General features: G+C 49.9%; 5 protein-coding genes across 5 annotated transcripts; 2 read left to right on the top strand and 3 right to left on the bottom strand.

Moving 5' to 3' along the window:
- Positions 1-589: 589 nt before the first annotated feature.
- On the bottom strand, positions 590-770 carry H6S33_006057 (uncharacterized protein; the record flags this gene model as incomplete). Its single annotated transcript, XM_044837471.1, has 1 exon — positions 590-770. A coding segment is annotated over one exon (181 nt), but the record flags the coding sequence as incomplete, so codon positions are not given.
- Positions 771-1,986: 1,216 nt separating this feature from the next.
- On the bottom strand, positions 1,987-3,462 carry H6S33_006056 (uncharacterized protein; the record flags this gene model as incomplete). The annotated part of the gene is made up of 2 exons (XM_044837470.1): positions 1,987-2,555; positions 2,625-3,462. Coding segments are annotated over 2 exons (1,407 nt in total), but the record flags the coding sequence as incomplete, so codon positions are not given.
- Positions 3,463-4,654: 1,192 nt separating this feature from the next.
- On the top strand, positions 4,655-6,685 carry H6S33_006055 (uncharacterized protein; the record flags this gene model as incomplete). The annotated part of the gene is made up of 1 exon (XM_044837468.1): positions 4,655-6,685. One exon carries the CDS (start codon positions 4,655-4,657, stop codon positions 6,683-6,685), a length of 2,031 nt encoding a protein of 676 aa, XP_044699364.1.
- A 77-nt stretch (positions 6,686-6,762) lies between these two features.
- H6S33_006054 (uncharacterized protein) lies at positions 6,763-10,320 on the top strand (the record flags this gene model as incomplete). Its single annotated transcript, XM_044837467.1, has 1 exon — positions 6,763-10,320. One exon carries the CDS (start codon positions 6,763-6,765, stop codon positions 10,318-10,320), a length of 3,558 nt encoding a protein of 1,185 aa, XP_044699363.1.
- A 987-nt stretch (positions 10,321-11,307) lies between these two features.
- H6S33_006053 (uncharacterized protein) lies at positions 11,308-11,559 on the bottom strand (the record flags this gene model as incomplete). The annotated part of the gene is made up of 1 exon (XM_044837466.1): positions 11,308-11,559. The coding sequence occupies one exon, from the start codon at positions 11,557-11,559 to the stop codon at positions 11,308-11,310; it is 252 nt and encodes an 83-aa protein (XP_044699362.1).
- Between the last annotated feature and the right edge of the window lie 12,358 nt (positions 11,560-23,917).

The raw sequence follows: 23,917 nt of genomic DNA, 5'->3' as shown, positions 1-23,917 counted from the left end.
ATCATTGCTGTAGAGCTTTCGCTTATTGTAGACTTCCTAGCATAGTCCCTACCCTTCGGCGGACTTACAATGCTCAGAGGATATAGAGGATCACCGGGCAATTAGAGCTTCGCTCTGGCCGGTCTTCTAGTCACTGGCGAGGCATAGACTCGTCAGTCATTGCTCCCATGAATAGATCCTCTTCCTAGCGCCTGGAATGTAGTTACTCTAACAGCTGGTAGCTAACCACACTGCCGGTACTTGCATATCACCGTGCAACTGGCTTCTAACAATAACTCTCAGCATGTAACCGGGCCCTGTGTGTACTCATACACCAGACAGTTGAAGTGGCACCGTTACAACAGGTCACTGGTTGGGTTGACCACTTCGGCTGACGTCGGCCAGTTGGTTCTTGGGTTGTAACCGTAATTGGTATAGAACGGAGATTGACCCGTGGCTGTGGTAACCGAGTTGTTGTAAGCATACTCCGCCAATGGGAGTAGCTCTGCCCAATCATCTTGCTCATAGTTGCAGAACGCTCATAAGTAGTGCTCGAGGGTTTGGTTAACTCGCTCTGTTTGCCCATCGGTCTGAGGGTGGAAAGCCGTACTCATTCTTATTCTCACATCCAACAATTCCATAAGGGATGCCCAAAAGCTTGAAGTAAACTTGGCATCTCTGTCGGAAACTATATCAAGAGGCAGCCCATGGAGTCGCCAGATTTGACCGAGGAATATCTTCGCTAAATCCTGCGCGGTCGTTTCTGCTACTAGGGGGATGAAGTGCGACATCTTCGAGAACCTCTCAAGGGGACGAGTAGCGAGTGTTCCGCAGGGTACGAAGCGTATGGTAGGGAACGGTATGGGAACTCGCAATAAGGGTCCTAGGGGACTCTAGCGTTGGTAAGGGTCAACAGGACAAGAGGAAGCGAGGCGGTGGTATTCTTGAATAAAGAAGCGGATGATAATGTTGTATAGCAATAGACAGCGTAGATACAGAAGACATTGCGTAGTAGAAGAAAGAAAAGAAAAAGAAAAAGAAACGAAAGCGAAAACCCCTTAATATACCCAAGGAAATCCTAACGATGACAAATCCAAAGTGACTCATACGCTTACAACCCACAGAACCCAATAGAACCGAATAGAACCCTTCTGACTAATCCAACTCCTCGTAACCCAGTGTATTCACTAGTCGATCCATGAAAGTAGCCCCCCCCTTCAAACGCGAGCTCCTGCGAGCCTTAACCCTAATCTTCCCTTCCAACGGTCCAGGTTTATCGGAGTAACGTGTATGGAAGACATCAACGGCGACGGTATTTTCGTGTTATGCGGCGGGCTCCCAGGTGGGGTCGGTATAGCCGGTCCACTTAACAAAGTATTGCAGGCCGTTATTTCTTGTTTCCCTCGAGTCCAATATTTCCTCGACTGCATACTCCTCTTCCTGTTCGATGATAATAGGCGGGGGTGGTGGTTGAGTTTGCCCCGGAACGGGGTCATTTGCAGCGGAGTTTAGCAACGATACATGGAAGACGGGGTGCACCTTCATACTCCTAGGCAGGTCGATTCGGTACGCATACGGCGATATGATTTCTTTGACGGGGAATGGTCCCAGTTTCTTCCAGTCCAACTTCCGAGAGTTACGGGTGGTTCGGATGTTTTTCGCTGAAACAAACACCATATCGCCAATGTCGTACCGCGGAGCCGGCATTCGTTTGGTATTGACGGCCTGTTCTTGTTAGTCTTGCGCTGTGCGGATATTGGAGCGTAGGTATTCGTGGAGTTCCTTCATCTTCGAGGCGAAGTCTTTAGCATTGAGACTCGGTGGGGTCCTGTCGAGCGATTTAATCGTCACTGTGAACCGAGGGTGGAAACCATAGTTCGCGAAGAATGGTGTAGCTTTGGTAGATGCGGAGACCTGATTATTGGCAGAGAATTCTGCCACAGGGAGCCATTTTACCCAATCGTCCTATTGATAAGAGACATATCCACATAGATATTGCTCCATTACGGCGTTCAGCCTTTCAGTTTGGCCGTCGGTCTCCGGGTGGAAGGCGGTAGACATTCTTGCTTCGGTGTTAAGGTGTTTACAGAGAGCCCTCCAGAACTTGGCTGTGAATTGCGTACCGCGGTCGGAGGTGACATGTGTAGGTAGCCCATGGAGCTTCCATATATTCCGCAAATATAGTTGGGCGACATTTTCAGAGTTGACGGTGGTATTACAGGGCAGGAGATGTCGCATCTTTGTTAACCGGTCAACAACCACCATAATCGCATCGTACCCTTCGCTCTCCGGTAGGCCAGTGACGAAGTCCATTGATACCTCCTGCCATGGTTGTTCGGGAATTGGTAAAGGTCGAAGTACGCCGAGTTTTCCATGGGTGTTTGGTTTGCTTCGTTGACAGGTGTGGCAGTTCCGAACGTAGCGGGCAATATAATTCCGCATAAGGGGCCAGTAGTAGTCTCGACTGATGAGTTCGAATGTTTTTTCGCATCCAGGATGTCCGGCGGAGGCAGCGTCATGGTAGAGTTGGAGGATTCGGAGCTTGAGAGGGTCGTAGTCGGGTACATATATGCTGCCTTGGTAAAGCAACCGGCCTTCAACTTCGGTGCATTCGGCGAGTGATATGTCCTTTGATTGTCGCTAACCTTTGTTCCGCATATCCAGTATCTTTTGTGGAAACGGGTCAGCGCTATATCCTTCGTCGAATAGACTATTCAGCGAGACGTTCTTTTCAGCGGGCTCATTTGAGAAAGAACCCGCCAACAAACTTAGCTTTGCATCAAGATTTTCCTTCTTCAATAAAACTTGACTCTGGTGTAATTGTCTTTCATCCCCCTCTCCAGGGAGATCTCCTGATCTTCTTGTCAACGCGTCCGGTTTCCCTCCTTGTTTCCCTGGTCGATACTTGATGACAAAATTAAACCGTGATAAATACTCCGCCCACCGGGCTTGTCTCCGGTTGAGTTGTTTCGTACTCATAAAGTATTCGAGATTCTTATGATCGGATATGACGGCGATTGGGTGTGCAGCCCCTTCGAGTTCCGGTCGCCATTCCTCGAAGGATCGAATAATCGCCAGTAATTCCTTGTCGTACATCTCGTAGTTGCATTCGGCGGGGGAGTGCTTTTTCGAAAAGTATGTGACGGGCCGAAGGGTACCATTATCATCGTATTGGGAGAGTACACCGGCAGAGACATAGTTGGATGCATCGGTTTCCACGGTAATTTCTTTCTCCGGGTCAAAATGGGTAAGGATGGGAGCAGTGGTAAAGGCTTCCTTCAAGGCGTTGAAGGCAGTTTGGGCTCTGGGTGTCCATTCGAACAGTATGTCCTTGCGTGTCAGTCTGGTAAGGGGGGAAGCTAGTTCCGAGAACCCGCGTATGAATCGACGGTAAAAATTAGCGAAACCTAGAAATGCTTGCACATCCTTAACTGTTTTGGGAACGGTCCAATTCTTCACTGTCTCCACTTTCCTTGGATCCATTTTAATGCCATTGAGTTCGATGATTAGGCCGAGGTAGGTGGTGCTTTGTGTATGGAATTCGCATTTCTCTGGTTTCAGCAGTACTCCATTTCGTTGTAGGGCTTCTAAGACCTTTTCGACGTGTACCTGATTGTTACGGGCATGCCAAGTATTTACGGGAGTGAGAGAAAAGGCTAGTAGATACCCCAATACCCTCTATATGCCAACGCTATCTCTGGACCGCACTCGCGGAGTGTGGTGCGACCAATATACGATCAAAACACGGAGTCATAAAAAACACGTTTTCGACCCCAATAATAACCCCCGGAGCGTCAAACCGCCGGAGGGGAGTGTTTTGGTACCGGTGGATATATGAGGGACAGCTGGAATCAATCGGATCGAAGATCGGACCGCTCGGAGCGAATCGGCGCAAGCTGCCAGCCGACCGAGTACCTATCGGCGGTACCTGTGGGCATGAGAGGACTCTGCTATGTGGGAAAGCGATGTGGGAAGAGGCCTGAGTAGGTAGCCTTGCCGTCCGAGACCTCCGAATAGCCGACGCTGACGATTATCCACCAGACGGCCGATGGAGAAGAAACATCGACAGGGAAACGTACATTAGAGTGGATAAATAGGTTGAGGGGTTTTAGCGGCTTTAGGAGTTTGGGTTACGGACTTAGGAGTTAAATGTTCTTGGTTGTTTTTCAGGGTCTCGGGCATGCCCCGAGTGTATTTTGTATTATTAGTAGACTGGGTCCTCGAGACATAAGCGAGGGATATAAATACCGTGTCATTCACTGACTAGCCAAACTATCATCGGCGAAATCAGAGTCTTAACAATATAAATCGTTGATACGCGAGTTACAACTTTATTTGACTATACTTTTGGAAATACTTTATTCTATTTGTGACTTCGAACTCTACCTGAACTATTACGTCGAAGACGGTCGAACATCACACGCTAACTCTAGTGAATCTTTGTTGATAACGTAGCTCGCGGGGCCCGTATCGGATCAAGGAGAATCATACTCGACGTTGACTGAAGAGACCTTGGAAACTTCTACCTTTGTAGCTGTTAGCCGAACTCTGAGCTCTGCGTAGTGTACTCTTGTGGTCTGGTACGCATCACCCACAGTATATTGTTACTCACAAGTTCACTTGGAGTAACGAAGTCACCTCAAAAAAAAAACTATCATCATTATCCCCTATCATAATGACTACCCGAAGGGATAATTACTTCATAGATACCTCGGCCGTAACTGAGGAGGCCGGAGGAGAAGATTCTATGGTGATATCAAGGGCTGCTAGCCCAGACCCCCTACTTACGGGAGGACCCTCCACACAAACTAGGCAATCGAGTAAACGCTCTGCTCAAGCCCAGTTCGTGAGAAACATGCAGGAGTTTTTGGATACCCATGAGGCACAAATGAGGTATCTTGGTGCAGCTGGACAGGCCGTTTGGCAGCAGCTACAAAACCTCCAGGAACAAGTCCAAGGGAGTGGGCAAATCCTGGATAAGAAGGTACGGCAAGAAGCCATTGCCCAAAAACAACATCTGGAATCGCTCTTCGAACTCGTCTCTAGTGTCCAACAAGTACATGAAGCTGCACGAGCCGCCAACCACAAGGTTCTGGAGCAAAGTCATCTGCAAACCCAGAACCAGTTACAGGAGGCGGAGCGACAACTGAGGATGGTGAGAGAAGAGCGAGAGCAGGAAAAAGGGGAGCAACGAGCTTGGTTTGCGGAATTCAAGCGGTCCGATGCGGAAAGAAACCAACGGATAGCCGAGATGGAGGAACTACTACGACAACATCTGTCAGTAGCACCTTCCGTGGCAGGTGCTCCCTTAGATCCTAATGCACCCCGAACGGTTCCTGTTGGCAATGGCAAGAAACCCGAAAATGCTGGCCCAGTAGGAGGAAACGCTGGTCCAGTAGGAGGAAATGGAGGCAGGCAACCGGAGAATGACGGCCCAGTGCAGGGCAATAATGGCAGAGGACCGGTGGGAGCTGCTCCAGTTGGCGGGAATGGTGGAAATCAACCTCCACAAAACCCACCAAGAGGAAACGTTGGGGGAGATCCAGAACCTTCCGACGACGATGACGACGATAACAGTGAATGGTCGCACGGTCGGAAGAATTGGAGAATGAACAGAGGCGGAAACCGGAATTCGGCGCCGCCTGAAGACGACGATATGGTAGATTCGCTCGCCAAAATACCCTTTGAGTTCGATAATGCCAGAAAGCATAACCTGCGGCATTGGCTCATGGAGTGCGAGATCTACTTCGAGCAGAAGCCCAAGAAGTTCCGAACGGACAGGAATAAGGTACTGTTCGCTGGGACGTATACGTGTGGGTTGGCAAAGGAATGGTTTATGGAATATATCGAGACCAAGATGCTAGGACCGGCAGCCGCGGACTATGCTACTTGGACTCGGTTCCGTCAGGAGATCAGGAAACGCTTCTTAAGCACTCAGGAGGCTATGGAGAACGCGATGAAGATGCAGCAGTTTAAGTACTCTGCTAACATCGGAGACTACCTGACGAGAATGGAAATCATGAACCAGCATGCTCAGATGAAAGGAGCATCCTATCGCGCCGCCCTGCTCCAAGGACTACCAAATGAAATCCGGGAGCGCCAGTCACGCTTCGATCCAACCGATGACGACTCCGAGTACATCCAACAGTTGGAACGAGCCGGCAAGGCTCATGAGGCTTATCAAGAGCAGATGAAGATGTTGGGGAAAGCGGAGTCGAGAGGAAGGGAGACGAATAATGGTGGGAACTTGCGGCAAAAGGAGAAGGGGTTTAAGATCAAGGGGAGGGCTCAAACTGAGGAGAAAGAAAAAGGGCAAGATAAGAAGAGCACCAGCAAGAACAAGTCGGGGAATAAGCCAATATACCACGACTACGACGAAGCCACCAAAGGAGTTCCACAGCCGGTCCGAGAACAGCGAAAGACCGATGGAGCCTGTGTGCGATGTGGCCGAAAGGGTCATCTTTGGAAGTGGTGTCGTTCAGATGCTAACAGCAGTGCATCTATCTCCTCTTTCTCCCGAAAGCGCACCCGCGATGACGATGGCGACCACGATATGGAACCACCGGAACCCCAACCTCAGAGAAAGCGAATGAGGCACCGGGCTAAGAAGCCGGCTGCGACGGCTGCTGCGGAGTACACCAGTGGACAAGCGTTTGTGCGAGAACGCGGATCGGAATCTGAGATGGATTTCGACGAGGATTTTTAAAAAGGGACTCTGATGAGTCAGGTCAGGAGTATCCCCAGATTGCTATGTTATCACTGACGGAAAACAATAAAAAAAATATGAAAAGAAAAAGGCAGGAAGGGAGAGCGTCCCAACCGGAGAAAAAACAGAAAATTTTGGAGGAACCTATTCATGGTCCTCGACCTATCGTTAATCAGTTCCTTTGTTTTGCGGAAAAATGTTTACCCTGTAAGGTGTTGTTGGATACTGGTGCAACTGGTCCTGTTTTGTCTGCTGTTTTTGTTGATAGTTTTGAGGTCCCGAAGGTGAAACGAGACGTCCCGGCCCGGGTATTTGGATTTACGGGAGAAGTTATGAAGGGCACGGGACACGCCTTTACACAACCATTAATTATAATGTCAAGGGGGCATCAAACACAGCTATCATTCGAGATCGCCCCTCTCCCGGTTGGCATCGATGCAATACTACCGAACTGGTGGTTGAAAGAACACAAGCCAGTTATAGGGTCAAATGGGGAAGTCTCCTACGATGGTGAAAACTGCAAGAGTCGATGCTTCACTGACAAGGAACCTCAAATAGAGATGGACGAGGGTGTATTAGACGATCCGGAGGCCCAATTCATCGGTAGCATCTGTCTTTTGGAAGATGAATCGGTTAACCTCCGCGAAACTCTTCCCTCTTGGCTCCATGGGTTCCTTAAAGTCTTCCTACCATCGGAAGCAGACAAATTACCACCACATCGATCTTACGACCATGCGATAGATCTTGAACCAGGGAAACAGCCACCATGGGGACCCGTTTACTCCCTATCCGAAGTCGAGCTGAAGGTGCTTCGGGAGTACCTAGATAAAATGTTGCGATTGGGAAAGATTAGGCCAAGCAAATCTCCAGCAGGAGCCCCAATCCTATTTGTGAAGAAGAAGGACGGTAGTCTGCGACTTTGTGTTGACTACCGTGGACTTAACCGTGTGTCCATTAAGAACAGGTATCCGTTACAACTTATGGACGAGCTGCGAGATCGAGTGGCAGGCGCGGTTATCTTCTCGAAGATTGACCTAAAAGAAGGTTATAACCTCATTAGGATCAAAGACGGCGACGAGTGGAAGACAGCCTTTCGTACGCGGTACGGGCATTTTGAGTACCTCGTCATGCCTTTTGGGCTGGCAAATGCGCCGGCGACCTTCCAGAACATGATGAATGATGCGCTGAGGGAATTCTTGGATCAGGGTGTAGTAGTATACCTTGATGATATCCTAATATATAGCAAGTCTCGAGAGGAACACAGAGAGCTGGTCGGCAAAGTACTTAGCAGGCTACAAGAATACAACCTGGTCGCTAACCCGAAGAAATCGTTCTTCGAGCTCACCGAAATCGAGTTCCTCGGATATATCCTTGCCCCAGCAGGCGTCACCATGGCACTGGATAAGGTTATGTCTGTTACGAATTGGCAAGCCCCGCGCAGCGTTAAAGAAGTACAGATCTTCATGGGCTTTGCCAACTTCTACAGAAGGTTTATCCACAATTTCTCCGGGGTCTGTAAACCCATTACCGATTGTCTCAGGGGTGATGCTAAGAACTTTGTCTGGTCTATGACGGCCCAAGCAGCCTTCGAAAAACTCAAAACCCTGTTTACGTCTGCGCCGATCTTGGTACACTTCTCGCCAGATCGCCAGACTATCGTGGAAACGGACGCAAGTGATTTTGCTATTGCCGCAATTCTATCCCAGGTTATTGACGGAAAGACTCACCCTGTTGCCTTTTATTCTCGAAAACTTAACCCAGCGGAACTCAACTACGACGTCTGGGATAAGGAGATGCTAGGAATTGTGTCAGCCTTCAAGCAATGGCGTCACTACCTCGAAGGACCTAGCCGAACGGTTCTCGTCTATACGGATCATAAGAACTTGGAATATTTTTCAACAACCAAGGTTCTTAACCGACGACAGGCAAGGTGGGCTGAGTCTTTGGCGGAATTTGACTTCAAGATTATTTACCGCCCGGGAACCAAAAATGGGAAGGCAGATGCACTATCGCGAGGGCCGGAGTACCGTCCTGAAGGGGGAGGCACGCTTGGGAAACAACCAATAGACAGGTTCTTTAAGCCCGGACAGTTGGCGGAAGAAGAGTTTGTGGTATCAGCGGTGTCGCTTGCCTCCAAGGGGGTGATCGACTGGTCTAAGACCTTTCTGGATCATGTCAGGCAGGCGGCATCGGGAGACCCGATATGGGTAGGATTGAGAGAGAGAGTTGAGCAAGGGGAGAAGCTGGGGGAACTGAAGGATATTGCTGAGAAAGACGGGCTACTCTTCTATAAGAACCGACTCTACATTCCGGCAGACGACCGTATCAAGATCCGGATAGCACAGGCCGAGCACGATTCGAAAGTGGCAGGGCATTTCGGACAAGATAAGACGTTGGAACTCATCACGCGCAACTTCTATTGGCCAAAAATGAACGAGTGGATTGATGACTACGTTCGGTCATGTGACGAGTGCCAGCGCAACAAACCCAGCCGCCATAAGAAATACGGTGCGCTTCTACCACTGTCCACGCCACATTCTGTCTGGCAATCGATATCAATGGACTTCATCGTACAGTTACCGGAATCAAAGGGATACAATCAAATCTGGGTAGTAGTCGATAGGTTCTCGAAGATGTCGCACTTCATCCCCTTAGTAGCAGAAACGACCGCGCAGGATTTAGCGAAGATATTCCTCGGTCAAATCTGGCGACTCCATGGGCTGCCTCTTGATATAGTTTCCGATAGGGACGCCAAGTTTACTTCAAGCTTTTGGGCATCCCTTATGGAATTATTGGACGTGAGGATAAGAATGAGTACGGCTTTCCACCCTCAGACCGATGGGCAAACAGAGCGGGTTAATCAAACCCTTGAGCACTACCTACGAGCGTTCTGCAACTATGAGCAAGATGATTGGGCAGAACTACTCCCGTTGGCGGAGTATGCTTACAACAACTCGGTTACCACCGCCACGGGTCAATCTCCGTTCTATACCAATTACGGTTACAACCCAAGAACCAACTGGCCGTCGGAAGCCGAAGTGGTCAACCCAACCAGTGACCTGTACGCTCACTTCATCCGAGGAGTTCACGACTCTGCTCTCGCTCGCTTGACAGACACCAGGGAGAAGATGGGGAAATACTATGATCGGAAAAGGGACGAACCGCCGAACTTTAAGATAGGCGACATGGTCATGCTCAATGCGGCCAATATCAAGACACGTCGCTCCACCAAAAAGCTCGATCATAAGAAACTCGGTCCGTTCAAGATCATCCGACTAGCGGGAAAACGAGCCTGTGAATTGGAACTGCCACCACAAATCAAAATCCATAACGTGTTCCATATTGAACTTTTGGAACGTTACCGACAGAGCAGTATCCCAGGCCGTGAACAACGCCCCCCGACTCCCGAAGAGGTCGATAAGGAAGGAGAGGTTTTGTACGAAGTGGAAAGCATAGTGGGAAGCCGGAAGAGTAGAAGAGGATTAGTGGAATACCTGGTGAAATGGCGGGGCTACTCGATGAGCGACTGTACTTACCAAGTCATGGACGTTATGAACGCAGACGTACTTGACCTAGTCCGCGACTTTCATCGAAGGAACCCCAAGGCCGTGAAGGACCAACGCCTGAGACTATAGAGGTACCCTACGGGGCTAAGTCCTTCCCCTCCACAGACACCACGGGTGATATGTGGAGCAGGTTTACTGGAACCATAGTCTGTCAGAAGATGTCCCGAGACGTGACACCCTGGAAGGGGGGTAAGCTGTTACGGGCATGCCAAGTATTTACGGGAGTGAGAGAAAAGGCTAGTAGATACCCCAATACCCTCTATACGCCAACGCTATCTCTGGACCGCACTCGCGGAGTGTGGTGCGACCAATATACGATCAAAACACGGAGTCATAAAAAACACGTTTTCGACCCCAATAATAACCCCCGGAGCATCAAACCGCCGGAGGGGAGTGTTTTGGTACCGGTGGATATATGAGGGACAGCTGGAATCAATCGGATCGAAGATCGGACCGCTCGGAGCGAATCGGCGCAAGCTGCCAGCCGACCGAGTACCTATCGGCGGTACCTGTGGGCATGAGAGGACTCTGCTATGTGGGAAAGCGATGTGGGAAGAGGCCTGAGTAGGTAGCCTTGCCGTCCGAGACCTCCGAATAGCCGACGCTGACGATTATCCACCAGACGGCCGATGGAGAAGAAACATCGACAGGGAAACGTGCATTAGAGTGGATAAATAGGTTGAGGGGTTTTAGCGGCTTTAGGAGTTTGGGTTACGGACTTAGGAGTTAAATGTTCTTGGTTGTTTTTCAGGGTCTCGGGCATGCCCCGAGTGTATTTTGTATTATTAGTAGACTGGGTCCTCGAGACATAAGCGAGGGATATAAATACCGTGTCATTCACTGACTAGCCAAACTATCATCGGCGAAATCAGAGTCTTAACAATATAAATCGTTGATACGCGAGTTACAACTTTATTTGACTATACTTTTGGAAATACTTTATTCTATTTGTGACTTCGAACTCTACCTGAACTATTACGTCGAAGACGGTCGAACATCACACGCTAACTCTAGTGAATCTTTGTTGATAACGTAGCTCGCGGGGCCCGTATCGGATCAAGGAGAATCATACTCGACGTTGACTGAAGAGACCTTGGAAACTTCTACCTTTGTAGCTGTTAGCCGAACTCTGAGCTCTGCGTAGTGTACTCTTGTGGTCTGGTACGCATCCCTATGTTCCTCGAAGGTGTCGCTGTAGATGAGGATATCGTCAAGATAGGCTGTACAGAACATATCAAGGTAGTCACGGACGCAATCATTAATAAAGTATTGGAAGGTGGCCGGCACATTGGTAAGGCCGAAGGGCATCACCGTATATTCGAAATGTCCGTAACGCGTACGGAAGGCTGTCTTCCATTCTTCACCTTAAGCCATTCGGATCTGATTATACCCTTGGCGAAGGTCAAGCTTAGTGTACCATTTGGTTTTGGAGAGGCGGTCAAGAGTTTCCCGGATGAGTGGCAGCGGATAGCAGTTTTTTACAGTGAGTTCGTTGAGGCCACGATAATCGACACAGAGACGGAGTGTTCCATCGGCTTTTTTGACAAATAGGACAGGGGCACTGGCAGGCGAAGAGCTGGCCTGAATGAAGCCTTTTTGTAGGTTGTCCTGTATGTATTGCTTAAGCACGATGAGCTCCTCACGGGACATACCATAAAGTGGCCCAAACGGGGGTTCTTTTCCCTCCCTGAGCGGTATTTTATGGTCATAGGAGCGGCGAGGCGGCATCTCGTTAGCGAACTTCTCGTCCATCATCTTATAGAACCTCTTGTATCGGGTTGGGACTCGATTCCTCCAGTCTTCCTTAAGGGTCTTGCCCATCGCCTGATCTATTTCCTCGATAGTTGTGCTGAAGATTTGGAGCTTGTCCCTTCGAGCGAAGCGGCAGAGAGCAGCTGAACTGACGAGGTGGAAACGGGGTGGCGGTGTGATCCCTCTAATGGGAACGGGTATGGCAGGGGAGTTGCGCTTACGCTTACAGTATTCGGAGTCGAACAGTATACTATTGTCCTTAAACCGTAGTATGGCGTCGCGTAATTGGAGCCAAGTTTTTCCGAGTACGAGTGGGTATGAGCCGAGTTTGGTGACGAAGAAGGGGATAGTTTCATGGTGGGAGTCGATTGATAACGGTAGGTAGCAGAGGTGGGTAATCTGTCCGGAGGATATGGGCCGTCTGCCGATGACTTCGAGAGTACGGGGCGATTTAAGGGGAAGAAATGGAAGGTTGTTATGGAACGCGAATGTTTTATCAATGAATGCGAACCCGGAGCAACCGGTATCAATCAATGCGTAGGTTTGAATGGGTATTTTATTGTTTACAATTTTACAGGAAGCAACAAAATGATCCCCATCCAATTTATCCTCCACAGATGATACCGAGAAGCCAGAGATAGAGAACGCAGACAAAGGAGAAACATTAGAAGGTCCCGGGCAGGAGCCATTAGTCAAGCCCGGGACTACTGAAAACCCGACTCAGAAGAGGCAGGACTAGCGATCGGTGGGGCAGCGGGGTCGGCGGCATTATGAGCGGGTACGAGAAGGGCGCCCCTCATAACTGGTTGATTACCATGCGGGCGATTGGCAGAAGGGCAGTTGGCGAAGACATGGCTGGGGTTGGCGCAGTACATACAGAGGTTGTCGTCCCTTCGCCATTGTTTTTCGGCAGCAGAGGTTTTACGTTGTCCATTGACAAAAGTGTATCGTTGTTCGATGGCAGGGCGTTGAGTGGAGCGGCTTTGGAGAGCGGAGAGGTCCATTGGGGCGAGGCCTCCGGCGGTGTGAGATGGGTGTGCGACAGCGGCGGGGGCGGTAAATTGTCCCATCGTATTCCGAATGGCCCGTTGTTCAGCTTTACGGCCCTGAACCTGGTTGTCAATTGTCATCAACATGGTAGCATATGCCTCGACGGTGTTAGGCCTGTCTGTCCGGTATGACATGGCATCCTTCAGGTCTTCCGACAGTCCTTCGGCCAGGGCATCGATCTTGGCTCCTTCGTTGTAGTCCAGGTATGCCACAATACGGGGAAACTGCGAGTAATGGGTGGCGAAGTCACCTTTGCCTTGCTTCAAGGTAATGAGTTGGCGACGGGCAGTACCCTGGGGGTCTGGGTCTCCAAACGAGGCTTCCAGGTGGGCAACGAAGGCAGTAACGGGGGAGAAGGAGGCGGCAGGGTTGGCGTTAATGAGTGGAAAGACCTGGTCAAGGGCCCTTCCTTCCAAGCGACTGACGGCATAGATAACCTTTGCTGCCTCGTTTGGGAACCGATCGTAGTTGACCTCAAGTTACATTCGAAGTTGGGTGGTAAATCCGGGGAGCTTGGTATGGTTACCATCGAACTTTTCGGGGTCTGGAAACTTTTCGGACCTGAAGGCGGGGACAGTAGTGGGTGGGGGAGCAGCGGCAACAGGGACAGCAACGGTAGGGGCGGGGGTGGCACAGGTGACATAAAGGTCGAGGTTGAGCCGGGTTACCTGCTCCTCGAGGTTGTCAATGGTTTCGTTGGTGGCGGTAAATTGTGTATGAAGGGTGTCCCTCTGGAAGCGGACGCGCTGGACGAGGGCGGTGTTACGGGCATGCCAAGCATTTACGGGAGTGAGAGAAAGGCTAGTAGATACCCCGATACCCTCTGATACTAATGGCAACACTACTATCAACTCCGGTTCGCACCCACGAGGTACGGTGCGATCAATATGCGACCAAATGCGGAGTTGCGGTTTTCCTAGTTAAAAAATACGTTTTCGACCCCAATAATAACCCCCGGAGCGTCAAACCGCCGGAGGGGAGTGCTTTTGGACCGGTGGATATATGAGGGACAGCTGGAATCAATCGGATCGAAGATCGGACTACCCGGAGCGAATCGGTGCAAGCTACCAGCCGACCGAGTACCTATCGGCGGTACCTGTGGGCATGAGAAGACTCTGCTATGTGGGAAGAGGCCTGAGTAGGTAGCTTTGCTGTCCGAGACCACCGAAGAGCCGACGCTGACGATTATCCGCCAGACGGCTGATGGAGAAGAAACATCGACAGGGAAACGTGCATTAGAATGGATAAATAGGTTGAGGGGTTTCAGCGGGTTTAGGAGTTTGGGTTACGGACTTAGGAGTTAAATGTTCTTGGTTGTTTTTCAGGGTCTCGGGCATGCCCCGAGTGTATTCTGTATTATTAGCAGACTGGGTCCTCGAGACATAAGCGAGGGATATAAATACTGTGTCATTCGCTGACTAGCCAAATCATTATCGGCGAAATCAGAGTCTTAACAATATAAATCGTTGATATGCGAGTTACAACTTTATTTGACTATACTTTTGAAATACTTTATTCTATCGTGACTTCGAACTCTACCTAAACTATTACGTCGAAGACGGTCGAATACCATCCGCTAACTCTAGTGAATCTTTGTTGATAATGTAGCTCGCGGGGCCCGTATCGGATCAAGGAGAATCATACTTGACGTTGACTGAAGAGACCTTGGAGACTTCTACCTTTGTAGCTGTTAGCCGAACTCTGAGCTCTGCGTAGTGTACTCTTGTGATCTGGTACGCATCCCTCACATTGAGGTAGAGTTCGAAGTCACGATAGAGTAAAGTATTTCAAAAGTATAGTCAAATAAAGTTGTAACTCGCGTATCAACGATTTATATTGTTAAGACTCTGATTTCGCCGATGATGGTTTGGCTAGTCAGTGAATGACACAGTATTTATATCCCTCGCTTATGTCTCGAGGACCCAGTTTACTAATAATACAGAATACACTCGGGGCCTGCCCGAGACCCTGAAAAACAACCAAGAACATTTATCTCCTAAGTCCGTAACCCAAACTCCTAAACCCGCTGAAACCCCTCATCCTAATTACCCGTTCTAATGCACGTTTCCCTGTCGATGTTTCTTCTCCATCGGCCGTCTGGTGGATAATTGTCAGCGTCGGCTATTCGGAGGTCTCGGACGGCAAGGCTACCTTCTCAGGCCTCTTCCCACATCGCTTTCCCACATAGCAGAGTCCTCTCATGCCCACAGGTACCGCCGATAGGTACTCGGTCGGCTGGTAGCTTGCGCCGATTCGCTCTGAGTGACCCGATCTTCGATCCGACTGCTTCCAGCTGTCTCTCATATATCCACCGGTCCAAAAGCACTCCCCTCCGGCGGTTTGACGCTCCGGGGGTTATTATTGGGGTCGAAAATGTGTTTTTTAACTAGGAAAACCGCAACTCCGCACTTGGTCTCATATTGATCGCACCGCACCTCGTGGGTGCGAACCGGAGTTGATAGTGGTGTTGTCATTAGTATCAAAGGGTATTGGGGTATCTACTGGCCTTTTCTCTCACTCCTGTAAGTGCTTGGCATGCCCGTAACAGTGGGTTTCGGGCAGGTTGATTTCCACCATTCTGTAACGGCAACTATGTATTTCGGCTAGATGATAAACTGGAATGAGGGAAGGAGGTATTGTGTAGCGGGATTAGGATTTGTAATGGGGATTTCTGTTATGTTCTTTTGGTTTCTGTTACGCGAAGGTATTTGTCATCATTGGACTATGGTTGGATATATAAGGGGGCGTTGTCTTGTGCTTTTGTTTGTTTTCCTTCTTCTCTTCTTTCTTTACGCAACCTCTGTATTCTCCTTGCTCGCTAAGGCTCGCAAAACTTCCTGATATCAAACCTCGCTTTAAAACTTCTTGTTTTTTATTCCCCTCGGTTTACCCTGGTATACCATACCAGGTTGAGCCACTTTGTCCCCGATCGTACGGTCGCGTTTTGTTGTTCCAAGCGAAAAGAAACACCACGAAAACTGGCTTCTAGCGAAGAATTCTCCAGCCTTGACCTCCCAAAGGGAAGGAAAAGAAACCTATCCGAAACATCACTTCACGCCGCCGGAAGAACTGGACATTCAATTATGTCGCAACAAGCCTCGCTCCAATCTTTCTTTACTCAGTCTTCCCAGCAAGGGACAGCCCCCCCGCAGAACAGGAACACTCCGGTTCCTGACCCAACCCCATCCGGAGCTCAGGAACAAGAATTCTCCTCGATCTTTGCATCAGAATCCGACTACAACGACCCATACCAGCCGAGAATTGACTACCTCTACCCGAGCGTTGTCCCCCAAGACACTCACACCCAGACGGACCTGAACTATATTACCTGGGCCATCAGACATGCCACCAGCCGAATCTGCCCACCTACCGATAGGATGGAAACCCTCGAAGAGCAAACGACCACACTCCGGAGAACAGTGGATACACTGAAGCACCAAATCGAGGCGCAGACAAGCATGATCACCAGTATGCACTCGGCGATCCACCTTCTCCTTAATAAACAACCACAACCGCAACAACCGCAGCAACCACAACAACAGCAACAACAGCAACAACAGCAACAACAGCGAAAACAACAACCGCAGGGACAGAGAATGCCCCCTCCAGCGGTCCCCCAAACAGTTCCCCAAGCAGCGCCTCAGGCAGCTCCTCAGGCCCCCCCACCCGCACCCCCCCAACAAGCCCCACCCCGTGGATGGAAAGCAGGCACCTGGGCCGCCGTGGCCTCGGCCCCCGGTCCTGCCCAAGGAAATTTCCAGGTTGTTGAGAGAAGAAAGAAGTCTGCAAAGCCAAAAGCGGATCCTCTCTTCAAGCCAGAATATACCAAAATCAACAGAGAAATCATTGTCGAAACCACTGCCCCATCCGACGTCAACCCCTCCGAGATCAGGACCCTAGTCAATTCAAGAATTCAGGACGAATCCTGCCACTTCATTTCAGCAAGGAGAACACCCAAGGATAACTTTATCCTGGAAACAAAGTTTGTCACCCCAGCATCGAAGGCAATGGAATACGCCAAAGAAATCGAGGAGGCTCTCCTCACCCTACAAGTACCAGTCGCTATCATCCGGGCAAACTCCAAATGGTCAAAGTTCCTTATTCACGGAATCCCCACGACGGTCGGAGAAGGCGTCGAGGCAGGCCAACTGGTAGCATCCGAAATTAGAAGCAACTATGGAGAGAACTTCCAACTTGCCCAGGTTCCCCGCTGGATCTCCAGAGCAGAGACTCGAATGGAGAAAACCCACTCATCAATGGTCATCGCGCTCCCAGGACAAGTCACAATGGAAACACTAGGAGTTAAGTTCCTATCCCTCTTTAACCGAAGCTGCCACATCGAGGCCTTCCTCCCAACCTTCCCAGACACCCAATGCGCGAAGTGCCTCGAATACGGTCACCGCCAGGAGAAATGCAAAAACAATGGGAGATGCGGTCATTGTGCCGGAGATCACCTCACCAGCTTCCACCCATGCAATCAATGCCAAGGAGGATATAGATGCACCCACACCCCAATCAGATGCCTGAACTGCAAAGGAATCCATAAGGCCTCCGACCCAGCATGCCCCGAAAGAGTCAAACGCCGATTCCTTAACAAAGGAAAAGAAAACGCCCCACCCGTTCAAGACCCACCGGCCGCACCCGTCCAAGAGTCGATAGTTCAAGTACCAGCCACCGCCCCAGTCGGAGCCACACCCGTTCCCGAAGAAGACCAACCCATGACAAATAATGCTTAGGCCTCGAACCACCGCGCTCGCACACCAACTCAATTGTGCACGGAGCGAACTCATTACCAAGGCGGCGGTAGAAGAAGCGGAAACAGACTCTAGTATTTATTTCCTATTATTACAAGAACCATGGACCTCAGCAGAGGGATACCCACCAGAATCGAACCTCTTTTATATTTTTACAGCCAGCAATACCAACACAAAATGCGCAACATACGTCCGCAAACATGCCAACCTCAAACCAAAACACCACTACACACACGATAATTTCATAGTATCGATTACGGTAGAAATCCAGAACAAGAAAGCCCAAATCCTAAACATATACTCCCCAGGCCGAAGTGGCCCCTTCGCTCAGATAGCAAGTACAATCCAAACCCTTGATAATTGTCTAGTAATGGGAGACTTCAACTGCCACCATCAAATGTGGTACGGAGTAAATTCACATGAATACAGAAACAACATTCGAGCAGACCGCGTCAATGGTGCACGACTAAAACGGTGGATAACCCGACAGAAACTGTCCCTCCTGAACGAACCAGGCGTCTTTACGCATTTCCCCAGAGACAGAGGGAAAAGGCCCACAACCATCGACCTTACATTTGTAAAAGGCCCAATACTCGATCACAACCTACGATGGAGCACTGAACCCTACGGAGCGGGCTCAGACCATGGGAGAACCTCCGTTCACTTACACTTGGAGAAACCACCTTTTGTACCAAGACGAATGTGGCGACAAACAGACTGGAAGCTATTGGAAAACCACATGTCAAACATTTCCATCCCTGCAGAGGCATGGGAAACCAAGGATCTTACGGAACAGACTGTTGATTTCTTTCTAGAACTGGTCAGGTCAACAGTCAGCATAGTAACACCGCTCTCGAAGGAGGGGGTAAGAGCCAACTCCTGGTGGTCAGATGAAATGAAACAAATGAAGGCAAAGGTAAATGCAGCAGAAAGGAAGGCGAGGAACACAAGGAAACCCAATTACGTGGAGGAACACCGGAAGGCTTGCAGGGAATGGACAGTCATGATCCGGAAAGCAAAAGCGGACCAGCGGGAAAAGACGATGAACGAGGCGAAAGGTAGTGAAGTCTGGAGAATCCTAAACGTAGGAAGAAGAAGAGACACAATCATACCAACCATACAAGGTGAAGAAACGTTTGCGGGGAAGTGTCAAGCTCTAAGAGCCCAACTTTTCCCCTCGAAACGGACGTCCCCCGACCATCCCCCCCTAAACATTAGACCCCCCTCTTTTGACCTTAGCAACACCTTCGACATAGTCACCCCCGAAGAACTTAATAAAGCAATCGACTCCTGTCCAGCCCACTCGGCGACCGGCCCGGATGGCATTCCTTATACCTTTATTAAAGCAATAGTCAAAGCAAATACAACTATAATCCAAGACATGTTCTCCGCCATGCTCCGGCACGGCGTACACCCAGCGGAATGGAAGATAGCTAAGTGTATCCCGATCCCGAAACCCGGTAAAGCAAACTATCATGACGCAAAAGCCTACCGGCCCATTTCCCTTCTACAATGCTTCAGTAAAATCCTGGAGAAGATAGTGGCCCAAAGACTCTGCACCGCTGGAGAAATTCTAGGCACACTCTCAGCGAATCAATTTGGAGGAAGACCAACCATCTCGGCAATCGACGCCCTGCTGAGAACCTTAACGCCAATACAACAAAACCTACTACTGAAAAACAGTACCGGAGTCGCGCGGCGAGACAGACCAGCGATCCTAACCAATGATATCCAAGGAGCATTTAACTGCGTCGACCACCTACTCCTCGCGGAAATCATGCAACAACAAAAATTCCCTACCTACTTAACAGAATGGTGCAAGGAATTCAATACCGGCAGAAAACTACAGTTTCAATTCAACCATGAGCTAGAAGAACCACAGCCCTATGATTCTGGAGTGCCGCAAGGTAGCCCCATGTCCCCGGTGCTATTTATGATTTACGCCGGAGTAATCCTGGACCCAACAAGCAGTCCGAAAGAGATGGACACAACATACATCGACGATGATGCGCTGGTACAAATATCCAAAACACCAGGCTTCACAATCAAGAGAATGGAGGAACGAATGAGAGAGAGACTAATAAAAGCTGAGCCACTCCAAATTAAATACGACCCGGATAAATCCGATCTGATCTTCTTCCGGCCTACCACATCATCCATACAACAACCACGACTTCCGGTCAAAGTTAACAATATCAATATACACCCCAAGGAAAGACTGAAATATGTAGGAGTCTGGATAGATCCGACCCTCTCCTTCCGGCCCCACATTGAAGCAGCGATCGCAAAAGGCCTTAAAGCCCTCCACCAGATTCGATACACAGCCCGCTTGCCAGGCATAACGGTCAAAACAATCCATCATATCATAACACAAGGCTTCCTCCCAAGCCTACTCTACGGATCCGAGGCTTGGTGGACCGGTGCAGACCACATTATAAGATCCCTCGAACCACTATATAATGAAGCGGCCCGGATCATCACCGGCCTACCACGATGGACCAAAAGAGCCAAACTCCTCCGAGAAGCAGGCCTACCCCCCTTAGAACACCTCCTGACATATCGCTCAAGAAAGTACGGAACCAGAATACTCTGCTCCGAGGCAACCCACCCCAACAATGAATCCCTGATCGAGCTCCTCCCTTACAAAGAAGCAAATATCAAAGGAACAGGCCTACACCGAATCGCTTCCCTACTACTCCCATACCAGACCCCTGGAAATGCGAGAGATAAGTGGAACCAAAATAAACTACTACGCGACCACCTGTTGGAAGAATGGAACACACAATCAATACCGAACTACCACCACCGGGGGGAATTCCGCCCCCCTCCCAAGATAGCGAAACTCACCCTTACGGAAGCAAAAAAAGTATTTCGAATCCGGTGCCAAACCACCCGAATCGACAAATACGCAGTATATACAGACCCCGAACCATGCCAGTGTGGTATGGAAAACTCAGCGAAACACATACTCATGGAATGCCCAGCGTGGGCTCGAATCCGTACCCCCCTAATAGAGAAGATCCCCGGAGCGATGACCTGGGAAAACTGGATGTTTACAAACCTGAGAACGGACCTCATCCTACAATTTGCGAAACAATCTCAACTCTCGAAATGGTACGAGTCGGCGGAGGCGGAGGCGGACCTGGAAGAGGGGATGGAAGAAAATGACCGGGAACGGGATTAGGAAGGGGAGTTTCCTTTTTACTCTTTAAAAAAAAAAAAAAATTCTCTTTTTGATTTGATGGATCCAGCGCTCGAGTCCGCTGAGATATGTTATTTCTCCTTGTCGTTGGGTTTTCTGGTCGAAGTGTTGTTCTGGATTTTCCCTGTTATTGTTCGTGCTCGCTTGTGCTTGTTTTGTTCTTGTTTTTGTTCTTGTTCGTTTGCGTTTGTGTTTGTTGTTTGTTGTTTTCTTTCTTCTTTTGTTCGGTTCGGTTTGTGTTTTAGGCGGTTGGGTCGGTGTGCGATAAGTCTTGTACTTCAAAGCAATATAAGTTTCTTCTTCTTCTTCTTCTGCATTCTACCCGCTCGCCTCTGGCTCGCGGTAGGATTTCTTCCCCCCGAGATGGAGTTATACTGATTCTCGAATTGCTTCGGTCCCTGAACTTCCCTCGCTCGACCCCCCCCATTCTTTGCTCGTTCGGTGCCCTCACGGGATGCGTCCACCGTTCACCCCTCGCCAAACCAGCGGCTACTCTCGAAAGCCGCCTTCGCCCCTCCTTATTTTCACTCATCGCACGAGTGATCCCACACGTCGGGTACGCACACTGTCAGTAATCTCCGGTCAGCGAGAACCTACTGCCAAAGCGCTCGACAGCCCGCGAAGTTAGCGACCTTTCGGTCGCGAAACTATCGTCAAATTTTTACCCGAGGTCCCGTGACCTTACCCCTCTTTATCGGCCTTAATCAGGCCACCCATTTTTAACCGAGGCGGCCCGCTCCCCTCACCCCAACCCAACCGGTCTCCGAGACCACCCCTCAACACAATACGGTCGGCACTTTCGATTGCGACCCCCATACATACTGAGCCTTCGGCTCAACCCTTTTTGCATGTCCCCTCCAGAGGACACCACTTCAAACACGACTCGGGCACAGTCTTTAGCCGTTGCTCCAGGGACCGACGACCCCACCCACTCCTTACTTGACCAACCGGTCACCACTCCTCAATTCCTCGCTGCCTGACAACCAGAAGCCCGAGGACCCACATTCGACCCACCCCCCCTCGCTTTCACACCTGACGCTGTTGCGGTTGGCCTCTCCTGCCTTCGTGCGCGTGGTTTCCCAGTCCTGTTAAGGTTCGTCCACAGATATGACACCGGGTACGTTGGTAATGATATCGTTTTGATTGAACACTACGTTTAGGATTGTGCTCGCTAATGCAGTTGACGGAGAAGTTTGGGGTTCTTACTTATTTACTACGGGAAGGTTTCTTTGTTGTCGCTTAGATTCTGCTTACCTGTACCACTTGTTATTCGCGCCCTCTTCGTGCGCTTTTTTTCTCTTTTTATGTACGTAGTTCTCGTAGCTGCGGTAGTTAGTTTTTGTACTTCGTTTTGTTTTCGGGTTAGTCGGTGGAGGTTGCAGTCGGGTAGTTAGGTGTGCGATAAGCTTCGGCTTCTAAGCAATATAAGTTTCTTCTTCTTCTTCTGCATTCTACTTGCTCGCTAAGGCTCGCAAAGAACTCCCTGATAACAAACCTCGCTTCAAAAACTCTTTATTTTACTCCTCTCGGTTTACCTTGGTATACCATACCAGGCTGAGCCACCTCGTCCCCGATCGTACGGTCGCGTTTGTTGTTCCAAGCGAAATAAACCTACGAAAACTGGCTTCTAGCGAAGAATTCTCCAGCCTTAACCTCCCGAAAGGAAGGAAAAGAAACCTATCCGAAACATCACTCTACGCCGCCCGAAGAACCGGACATTCAATCATGTCACAGCAAGCTTCACTCCAGTCCTTCTTCACCCAGTCCTCCCAGCAAGGGACAGCCCCCTCACAGATCAGGAACACCCAGGTTCTCAACCCAACCCCATCCGGAACACAGGAACAGGAATTCTCCTCGACCTTTGCAAAAGAATCTGACTATAACGATCCTTACCAACCGAGCGTTGACTACCTCTACCCGAGTATTGTCCCCCAAGACACCCACACCCAGACAGACCTAAACTATATTACCCGCGCCATCAGACATGCAACCAGCCGGATCTGCCCACCCCCCGACAGGATCGAAATCCTCGAAGAGCAAACAACTACACTCCGGAGAACAGTGGATACATTGAAAAACCAAATTGAGGCTCAAACAAACATGATCACCAACATGCATTCGGCGATTCACGCCCTCCTCAATAAACAACCACAACCGCAGCAACCGCAACAACAACAGCAGCAACAACAACAACAGCAGCAACACCAACAACCACAACAACCGCAACAAAGGAGGAGAACGGCCCCTCCAGCGGTCCCCCAAACAATCCCCCAAGCAGCGCCACAGGCAGCTCCTCAGGCCCCCCCACCCGCACCTCCCCAACAAGCCCCACCCCGTGGATGGAAGGCAGGCACCTGGGCCGCCGTGGCCTCGGCACCCGGTCCTGCCCTAGGAAACTTCCAGGTTGTCGAGAGAAGAAAGAAGCCCACAAAGCCAAAAGCGGACCCTCTCTTCAAACCAGAATATACCAAAATCAACAGAGAAATCATTGTTGAAACCACTGCCCCATCCGATGTCAATCCCTCCGAAATCAGGACCCTAGTCAATGCAAGAATTCAGGACGAATCCTGCCAATTCATTTCAGCAAGGAGAACACCCAAGGATAACTTCATCCTGGAAACCAAGTTTATCACCCCAGCAACAAAGGCAATGGAATACGCCAAAGAAATTGAGGAGGCTCTCCTCACCCTACAAGTACCGGTCGCCATCATCCGCGCAAACTCCAAATGGTCAAAGTTCCTTATCCACGGAATCCCTACTACGATTGGAGAAGGCGTCGAGGCAGGACAACTGGTAGCATCCGAAATTAGAAGCAACTATGGAGAGAACTTCCAACTTGCCCAGGTTCCCCGCTGGATCTCCAGAGCAGAGACTCGAATGGAGAAAACCCACTCATCAATGGTCATCG

This window comes from Morchella sextelata (genome assembly GCF_020137385.1).
Source record: "Morchella sextelata strain SCLS chromosome Unknown scls_2, whole genome shotgun sequence".
In the NCBI taxonomy this organism is placed as follows: domain Eukaryota; kingdom Fungi; phylum Ascomycota; class Pezizomycetes; order Pezizales; family Morchellaceae; genus Morchella; species Morchella sextelata.
This window is presented reverse-complemented; position numbering and strand designations above follow the sequence as displayed.